This window comes from Nicotiana sylvestris, chromosome 3 (assembly GCF_000393655.2).
Source record: "Nicotiana sylvestris chromosome 3, ASM39365v2, whole genome shotgun sequence".
In the NCBI taxonomy this organism is placed as follows: domain Eukaryota; kingdom Viridiplantae; phylum Streptophyta; class Magnoliopsida; order Solanales; family Solanaceae; genus Nicotiana; species Nicotiana sylvestris.
In genome coordinates, this window is record NC_091059.1 from 215,461,847 (window position 1) to 215,471,478 (window position 9,632).

The 9,632-nt window shown below is 35.5% G+C and overlaps 1 protein-coding gene across 2 annotated transcripts; it reads right to left on the reverse strand.

The window, feature by feature from the left end:
• Positions 1-2,496: 2,496 nt before the first annotated feature.
• LOC104228843 (uncharacterized) lies at positions 2,497-9,078 on the reverse strand. Of its 2 annotated transcripts, none has more exons than XM_009781388.2 (10): positions 8,989-9,078; positions 7,715-7,881; positions 7,564-7,628; positions 7,296-7,336; positions 7,105-7,193; positions 6,898-7,011; positions 5,901-5,978; positions 5,532-5,597; positions 4,797-4,874; positions 2,497-3,069 (listed from the first exon to the last, which is right to left on the reverse strand). In XM_009781388.2, the coding sequence occupies exons 2-10, from the start codon at positions 7,832-7,834 to the stop codon at positions 2,962-2,964; spliced, it is 759 nt and encodes a 252-aa protein (XP_009779690.1). In that variant the 5' UTR covers positions 7,835-7,881; positions 8,989-9,078; the 3' UTR covers positions 2,497-2,961. The 2 variants fall into 2 exon arrangements, with proteins under 2 accessions (XP_009779690.1, XP_009779689.1); XM_009781387.2 differs by having other exon boundaries at positions 8,812-9,034.
• Between the last annotated feature and the right edge of the window lie 554 nt (positions 9,079-9,632).

Here is a 9,632-nt window from a genome sequence, read left to right on the forward strand (position 1 = left end):
AAACTAAATCAAAGTTACTAATACTTCTATGTATGTATCGGTTCTTGATATAGTGATGTTCAATATGAATTGGATATTTTTTTTATTTGTCAATTAATAGTTATTATTAGACCAAATACTCCTCTCCTCCCCATAAGGAACTTTTCCCTTGAAATAATGCTATACATATTGAGTATTAACTAGGGAACAGTTGAAGAACAAGAAAAAAAATATAAAAAAGGGTACAAAAAAAAAAAGAACAAACAAGTAATTGTACTTGCCTAAGTGCCGATTTATTTTCTTATATTTCTTTCTCTTTTTTATTTCACAACAAGAAAAAAAATATAAAAAAGGGTACAAAAAAAAAGGAACAAACAAGTAATTGTACTTGCCTATGATGAGTGCAGATTTATTTTCTTATATTTCTTTCTCTTTTTTATTTCACATATCGTCTTCCTTTTTTTTTCCGGGAGAAATTAAAAAATAGCCTGATTTACAAGTGGTCATTCAAAAATAGTTACAATTTCAAAAGTAATCGAAATTTAGTCACTTTTCATGTAAAGATAAATTTGAACGAAAATACTGTTCAAAATCCGAAAAAATACTCCTGTATAATATACCGGTTCAGCATAATATACTGGAGATTGGAGCTCCAATCTCCAGTATATTATACTGGAACTTTCCGTGTGTTGGAGTTCCAGCATAATATGTTGGAAGTTCATACACATGTGCACCGATCTCCAGTATATAATGCTGGAACTTTCCGTGTTGCAGCAAAATAGTGGCTATTTTTCAATGACTTTGCAAACGCTAGCTATTTTTGAATGACCAGTCTGAAAACTGGCTAGCCCGTGTTATTTTTACTTCTTTTTTCAATAGCGGAAACTTTCAAAAATATTTTAAATAATTAAACTTAAATATGCATAAAACATAAATTAGAGGAATGTATTATTATTATTTCTGGAAATAATATTACAATTTTTACTGAAACTTCCTTTTCACTTTTTAGAAACAAAAGAGCTAATTTAATTTGGAAATACATATCAGCTTTACATATATTGTTTGAGGAATGCCCTCATAACCAACTGCAACAATATGTATGCTGCTTGAAGTATAGAATCGCATTACGGATATCACTGAAAATATTTATTGATGATTTAACCAACTCTAGAATTAATTTATCTATATATGTATATGTAAGAAATTATTTATCTCTTCTATCCCAACTGCATTTCCAGAAAAGATCAATTCAATTTATGATTGTATGTTATTACCGCGCGAAGCGCGAATAAATTCACTAGTACTATAATAAACATGAGATCTAATTTAGAACATAAACTGGGGAGGTATATTCACTTGAGCGGTCCTTGTTCGGATTGCGATAGGCAACCCAAACTATTGTCTAAATATAAAAACACGACCTCACATTGAGCATTTGAGCTATATGTTTCAACCTTTTCTTTGTTCATCTTATTATAGTATTAAACATTTTCAACGCCCACACATTGTCCAAAGGACCGAAATCCCCAATACATTTAACAAATTCACCCCAACCTTGGAAAAAAAAAGGAACAATTTGGCACTTGGGCCCCCAGAAAGGAAAGAGGCATAGCGCATTTGTTACCAATAATCAGGAGGCACAATGGAGAGGGATGAAGTATGCGTTGAGAGAAAAGGGAGTGTGAGCGTAACTGTGTTAAAACAAAAATCAGAAAATTATTAGAAGAATAAAGAAATGTATAAAATAGTAAAGAATCAGAAATATTCCGAGTCCGCAATTTTTCTTGTGCGTCCTTAAGGAATTTTAACCCCATCACACGTTGCCAAGGTAATGGATTAAATCCTCCCATGATAAAACGGAATAAACCTTCCTGCAACAGTGGCAATACAAACTGCAGGATACCAACGAACTCAAAGAACGGAGCAAAATCACACTTACGAATTTGAGAGAGAGACATGCGAATTATGATGCAGTATATTCAGAAAGAAAGAAGTTCTGGAGTGTTTTTCGTGTCAAGAAGATGCAGCCTTGCCTCAGAATTTATAGGCAAATATCAGAAGAGGTGTCTGGAAAGGTGCCTTTTCAGAAAATACGCGGCGGCCAGAGAGGCTCTCTGAATCTGAGAGCCGCGATTCTACCGCGGTCGTGGCAGAACCGAAGCCGAAGCCGAGCCAGCGACGACGGCGCGAGAGTTCATTCTCTTCAACTCCTTTTAAGAGCTTTAAGAAGTGAATCTATATATAAGCACACAAATGTGATTGTCCCTCACCAATGAGGGACAAAGTGCAAGACAAAAGTTTACTTCTTCAAATTTTCATTTTCCCTCCATTTTATTTCCCTCCATTTCCAATTCACACTTCTTCTACTTTAAAGCCCAATGGCTTAAAGTCCAACAGGGAGTCCCTTAGCTTTTTTCTCTTCCCACCTGAATGCCAACTTCTTTAGATCTATTTACAATGTATTAAAAATGCATAAGCTGGAATGTTAAATAAGAGTTTTATGCACAAAGTCAAATATAGACTGGCCACAAGCAGAGACCAAATAATCGAGGGACTGAGCTTGCATCTTTACATTTATATAAAGGTTTTGGTGCTAACTTCTTCGTAACTGTTTATAAAATGCAAAAAAATGTCTTACAAGAGTTCTATGCTTAAATATAGAGAGACCAGGGAACGTACAATTGCGGATCGAGATTGCATTTTTTCTTCTCAACTCCCACTCCAACGATATGCGACTTTTTCAAACGTTCACCACATACTATTAACACACTTGTATTTATAATTTTCAAGTATCATGCAGAAATGTTCAGATAGTGAACAATACACTGTAATATCCAAACTTCTATGCTCCTTATAGTATACAATGGAGGCCGAATAAAGCTGTACATCAGAATTCGTATTATCCCATCCATAGGTGAACACCGACGTCTTTGCCACATAGGAACCAGTGAGAAGTTGAATCGTCTATTCTCATAGATTAATTCACACTTTCGAACAGCCAAGCTGGAACTTGCGAACTTTCATTCTCCCATTCAACGCAAGCGCCAATATGTCATATTCCTCCACATTCCAGAGCTCACTGACTGTTGCCTACAACAATTGAAGTAAACATTATAAATGCAAAAACCAATTAAAATGAACCGCCAAATTCTTAAACAAAGTGACTATTCCGAAGCAAAACATAAAAGCGAGATTGTTTTGATTTTCGATTTAAAATTAAAAACTACTTACACTTCTGTCACCCAAAAAAGAAAAGCAATATTGTCAGCAAACAATTAAAGGACGGAGTACAAAAACACTAGGACACACCCTTAGCACTGATAAAATTTAACAACGCCCAGCAGGCCAGAACAGGGTTCCTAAAATACTGCCAGTCATAAGATACGTCCGCCAAAACCCAATTAAAACTTAGTTTCCATTTACTCTTATCTTTTGGGAATACAGTAGCTATGGACCTCTATTATTGTAGCACGATAAATATCAGAAACCAATATATCAAGAGGCCTAGATTCTTGTTAGAATCATCTCTGGTTTCTCTCTTCAATATCTGGTTAACTTCACATAAAAGGTTAACTTCAGTACCAGAAAATGCCTTTCTATTAGTGACTTGATTAAGCCAAACTAGTTCTATATACTACGAATATGAGCTGCTATATGTAAGACATTGCTGTAGCACTCTGTGCCAAATACACTTTGTAAAGTAACAAGCAAAGAGAGATGTTGAATTGACCCTCTTCATGAGCATTGCAGAGGCTACAGAGCAGAGTCTCCCAACTCTCCAGTGTCTTAGTTATTGAAAAAGGTCAACCAAAGAATGAGTGCCTTCTAACTATCCTCAGGTGGCACCAGCCAATTTCAGCCATTCACTGTGTGCTTTTCTTAGCCCTAAAAGATTGCAAGCATTCTTGATAGAAATATCCCTCCGGGGCCATCTCCACTCCAGCTAATTTTATGTGTTCCCCGGTACAAGGAAGCTTAGTAGCAGGAATGGCACTTATCAACACAGAGCATCCCTTGATCTTCTCCAGTTTGGCCAATGCCATTGATTATCAAAATCATGTTTACTACCTTAGACATCCAAGTCAAGACGATGCCTGAGAAAATTTGGTGCGACATATAGAGCACAAAGAGATGCCAATTATTGAACCAGAAATATGTTGCTTGTCATCTGCCAATGAGATACTGAATATGGGGTCTAATAAGTGGTCCAAATTTTAGCATCTTAGGCCCGGAGCAGTTCTATGGTATGAACGACCAAAGACAAATTCCTATGGTGTAGTAGCTCTATATGCACACCATCTGATCCAGAGAATCCTATTTGCAGGATGTTTAGAGCATATCTTGCAATCAGAAACATTCCTTATTACAAGGTCATATAATCCCAAGCCACTGCTTCATCAATGTCTACAGCGAATGTCTCAACTTCTTTTACACCCCAGCTGTTCACCTCCATCACTTTACTAAAAAAAGCTCTAAGGAGCTGTGTTATCACTTTGGAGGTTTTTTAGGTAAAATAATGGAGAGCAAGATTGGCTTCTATATGAAAGTGGGGAGACAACAAGACCACACACACTCAATATTGCTGCAAGTCTTGCAAATTGTCATCCCATTTTGAGATTCTTAAATTCAAACTTCAAATTGTTTCTTTCTTCTAAAAAACACACATTGAAGTGTATGGGAGAGCAAGCATCGTATTCATTGCAAATGCACAATCATGAGCTCCAGATATGGCCAAGACGAGCACATCATACCAGGGGGCAGGTCAATGCATTCATTATTAGGCAATAAGGGTTAATTTAGATAAAACCAAAAATTACCTTAGTGCCATGGATTTTATTGTTTAACCTAGTCACGAGCTCATGGAGAAATTGGAGTTCTGAAACCCTATTTGCTTCCTGTGAAAAAACAAGAAAAACATTCACTCAACAAAGTGAATAATTTTTTCCGATGAAAATTAACCAAGTGATAATACATGATAAAACTTTGCAAGGAAAGAGAAGAGCTCATGCTGAAATAATGTCTTATTGTAGTTTATTTTGACCTTAGACTCTGGGCAATTTCCCACAAATGCTAACAGTCTCATTAATTGAGTCGCTCTCAGTCACATTCTTGACTAGCTTGTAAGATATGAAATTTACTTCCTTCAAACAAGCATCATTGATCTATAGAAAACCTTATGCTACAAGTTCAAGTTAGAAAGTTGGATTTCCCCTTATCTCCTCGCATTAAAGAAAAATGTTCTTCTCCTTAATAGAAAGATGCTAAATACTACGTGGCAAACTGAAAGTGTGGGAAGGATCTCCATCAAGAATTCAAGATTTTCTTGTTTCCCCCCATCCCCTTATGTTTTAAATCTTCCGTGAACTATGACAAGATGTTCAACATCCTGACTTTTTATAACTGCTACTAGTTAATATTAGTGTTGTTGCCTTTTAGTATCAAAAACAATGTGTCATAGGGCACTAAGCAGTGACCTCCAGATTAAATCATTAATGAAACAATGGAAGATTTGAAATTCAGGGGACAGCTCAAAGATGCTAGTGTTAGACTACCTCAGGCCAGCTGCTAGGGTGTCCCAGAAGCCTGGCAAATGATGTATGAAGCATTACAGCATCATACTGCAGCAACAAGAATGAGTAATTAGCAAATGCTTGAAATCTTGACATACTATTTTAACAGTTCTATTTTGAGAACACAAGACTTACAAATCAAAGCAAATAGTCCTAAAACTTAAGAGGGGATGAGACAGTGAGGGGAAGAACCATGCAGTAGCAATGACAGATTTGTCATTAAAGTGCATAATGGTTTACTTCCCACATTGTTTGAGAATATGTGTCACTTTACTAGCAATAAGTGGTGAAGTGCTAAGACATTAGCATCTTCACCAAGATTTAGAGCAGAAAGGTTTGTTTGGCTCTCACAAGTTGCTTTGCAGGAGCATGTGGAAGAGCATTTCTCAATTTTTGTCGGATAGTTACAGGATCAGTTCCAGAATCCACCTACAAATGAAAACATAAAACGAAAGTGTAAAAAGGAAGGGAATGCAATTTCACCAACTTATATCTCCGTGAATTTTTCTTTTGAACTTAATGATTTCAACATATGATGACCATTGCAAAGTGGTGCACCATCTGTAGAGTACCATTTGAGTCAATCATACACCAGTTATAAGGGGAGACAAACAACATCAACAAATAAAAATTGATAACTCATTGCTAAGGCCATTGAGATAAGATGTTCATGATTAATGAACAAGGAATAAGTCTCTGTCTCATTTATGCCACAAGATACACCCAGGTAACTACACATCCTTTATGTTGAACGTCGTTAAAGCGAGGCATGTCTTGCAAACATAACTATGCATCTCTTGATAATGAAATAATAGGTACAGCACTACTTGGACATATGAGACTAAACCTCTAGTAGGAAAAGTAGACCTAAAATTCAACTTGCACATAATATTCTGAAGTCCCAAACTATATTACATGGATTCCTATACTTTGTACCAGTAAGGGTGTGGGTGGTATCCGGTATGGGAATGTGCAAGTTCCTTTGCTAATTCTTAGCATATCTTGAATAATACAAGATACCCATAGCCATCACCAACAGAAATATTGATGCATATGAAAGATTCATGTAATATAGGTCCTTAGCCATCTCTTTGCCAGCATAATATGACATAGAGTGCAAAACTATATGCAAAAGGCAAAAGTTTCTCTTGCAACTGCCTAAGAAGAAAGTTTAATACAACAATATATCTTGAAATGATAGAGGAAAAAAAAAAACTAAAACTGCAGTGGTGGGCACTAGCAGATGCTTATCTCAAATATATAAATACTTTTTTTAAAGACTTCCTTAAATACTCCAGAGAGATAGATTAAGAGAAAGAGAGGGAAAGATCGAGGTTGCTTGAAAGACCTGCCAACAACCTACTAGCACCCCAGTTGATGTTAGAACCACTCTGTCTAGGGAAATTTTTATTGGGCAGATTGTCTCAGAAACAGCTCTAACAGCATTTGCTTCAGCTTCAATCTGAGGAAACACTGCACAGTGTCAGTTCATCAAGATAACAGTTCAATGTGAAGAAAGGACATAAACTAAAATTTCATCCAAAAGCATTTTTACCTGTGCTTCAGAGGCAGGTACAGCTGTTATGTGATGTGAAGCATGGAACATGCTAAAGTGATATAAGCTAGAGTTCTGAAACCAAATTGCTAAGCAACACGCATATAAGCATCTAAATTGATAGAACAAGAGATGCATAATAAGCGTTTAACTCATTCCTCCAATAGTAATCATTAAAAAAGACACCATACCTTTATCAAAATGTGGTGAGAATACAGCTCTCACAGCTTCCCTTTACAAAAACATATGAGAACAAGTGTGAGTGTAGGAATTTCAAGTTCAATATGAAAAGTAGAATCATGCATAATTGAACAAAATTGTAAAGTTGCCAACATTCTCCTTCAAAATAGACCAACTTGGCTTTCTTAAGATTAACTAAACGTAACTGTTTTTGCTTCAGTGAGAGATGGAAATTTTTGTGGCTGATTTTGTCCAGAGAAATCAACATGCAGTACTTACGCAATAGGGACAGAATATTCTGGGTTGAGATACAAAACATTTGCTCGCACAGGAGGATTTGCAGCCTATACACAGAAGGAAATTAACCACCTTCAATTTAGACACGACAAACAAGTATATGACTGAATGCTGCTTAATAAGTGAAATTGACCTTGAGTACAGGAGTGACTACTCCATCTTTGAGAGTAAACAGATCTGATAGGGTAAGTGATTGAGTAGTTTCTCCCTGTTTGAGGAAAGCAGCTCCGTGCTCCTCCAAGTCGTTTTCCATCTTATGATACAATCTAGACCTCTGCTCCGCATTTGAGATAGACCATTCTGTTCCAACCATTTAATTATTTGTCAATTCAGGTAACAGAAATAGCTTCTTTTTGTGTCTAACACATAGCTAGCTGTGATATTTAAAATGGTTTCTCCATATATTAGTTTCCAAAGATGTTTTTTTTTCTTCTGGATTACATGCTAAAAAAACCAGAATTCAGTGTTGCCAACATCATCGTTTAAAAAGGGAGAAAACCTTCTTTTCTGGAGTAGATTCAGTAAAGGAGACTCCAAATGACACTGCATTTATTTAAATGTATAATCACTGGTATAAGGAAAGGAATGCGTTTCCACTAAAACCACTTATCAGAAATAAATAAATAAAATAAAATAAAATACTCCTCCACAACAACCATAAATAAAACAAGCATAACGAGCAATTTACAGAAAACTCGCAGCCTCAATTTTCATCTAGATAAATAAGCAAAAAGCCTCCCAAATTCAAGTCAGAATCTAGTTATCTACCATTTTATTCACATTTAAAAAAAAAATATTTCTTCAAAAATAAAATAAAATAAAATTGGGTTTTATAGAGAGAGAATTAGAGTTACCAAAATCCTTCATTTAAGATGTATCCATATCTCTGTCTTTTACAGTGCCTATCTCAACAAATATAAATTAAAGCATGGAATGGAGTGCTTATGTATATTACTAATATATATGGAAAGTCAATCCGAGCTAATTGATTAAGGATAACAAGAAGCTAAATTATAGGCGGGGAAGCAGGTAAGGAAATAGTAATATAGAAGATGTACTTCAGATTTAAGAAATAAAGTACTAGTAGTAAACTATAGGATCAATTTAGGTAATTAATTACTTACTTTCTCGATATAAGCATGGAGAAATCTGATTACACAAAATCCATAGCAATTTTTACCAAAAATAAAAGGAAACAACTTCATGAATATAATCGACATTACAATTTACCTGTCGAATTGCGGGTAACCATAAGGAAAAGAGCATAAAAGGTAAGGGCAGAGATTAACCAGATCCAAATCACCGGTTTCGAGCAGTTCCTAGCCCTAGCCATTTTAGTCCAACAGATTATATTCATTCATTATCTGCCCCAATTTCACTTTAGTTTTCCACAGATCAATTCATTACCTTTTTTTAATCAGCACTTAGCGTCAGCTCTCCAACTTCACTCGTCACTGTTCATTCATTTCATGCTGGTCCAACACCTGTCAACTTATTAAAGTCGATAATTTCTAACCGAAACACTTTTTTTTTTTGGCAATAATTCTGATTTTACGTCACAATACCTCAATATTATTGTTTACAATTTGTGATTTACAGTAGACTTTGGGCGTGTTTTGTAGGTAGAAAATATTTTTTAATTTTTCTATATTTAGTTGGTTTAAATATTTTGGAAAATATTTTTCTTACGAACTCATTTTTTTTTAATTGGAGAAATATATTTTCCTATCAAGAGAAGGGAAAACATTTTGTAAAACTAATTCTAACCTTCCCACCCTATTCCCCACCCTCGCTAACCCACCACACACCCAATCCCACTCCCTCTCTCTTCGAAAAGGTTTTTTTTTTTTTCAAGTTTCATTTTTTTCTGTTACCACCCACCATGCCACCCTTCTCCCGACAATTTTTTTTTTGTAATTTCAAATTTTTGATTTTCTGCACCACCCCCCACTGCACCCCTACCCCGCACAAAAAAAAAATTACTTTTTTTGTAATTTCAAATTTATATTTTTTTTCTTTTTCTGCACCACCCACCCTCCCTACCATCTAAC

Bases quoted from the DNA above. Each gene is read 5' to 3' on its own strand.
- LOC104228843 (XM_009781387.2), bottom strand. From the start codon at position 8,938: ATGAATATAATCTGTTGGACTAAAATGGCTAGGGCTAGGAACTGCTCG. The intron at 4,875-5,531 runs GTAGTCTAACAC...GTTTTTTCACAG, and splicing joins ACCCTAGCAGCTGGCCTGAG to GAAGCAAATAGGGTTTCAGA. The intron at 3,070-4,796 runs GTAATTTTTGGT...CAATTGTTGTAG, and splicing joins ATAAAATCCATGGCACTAAG to GCAACAGTCAGTGAGCTCTG.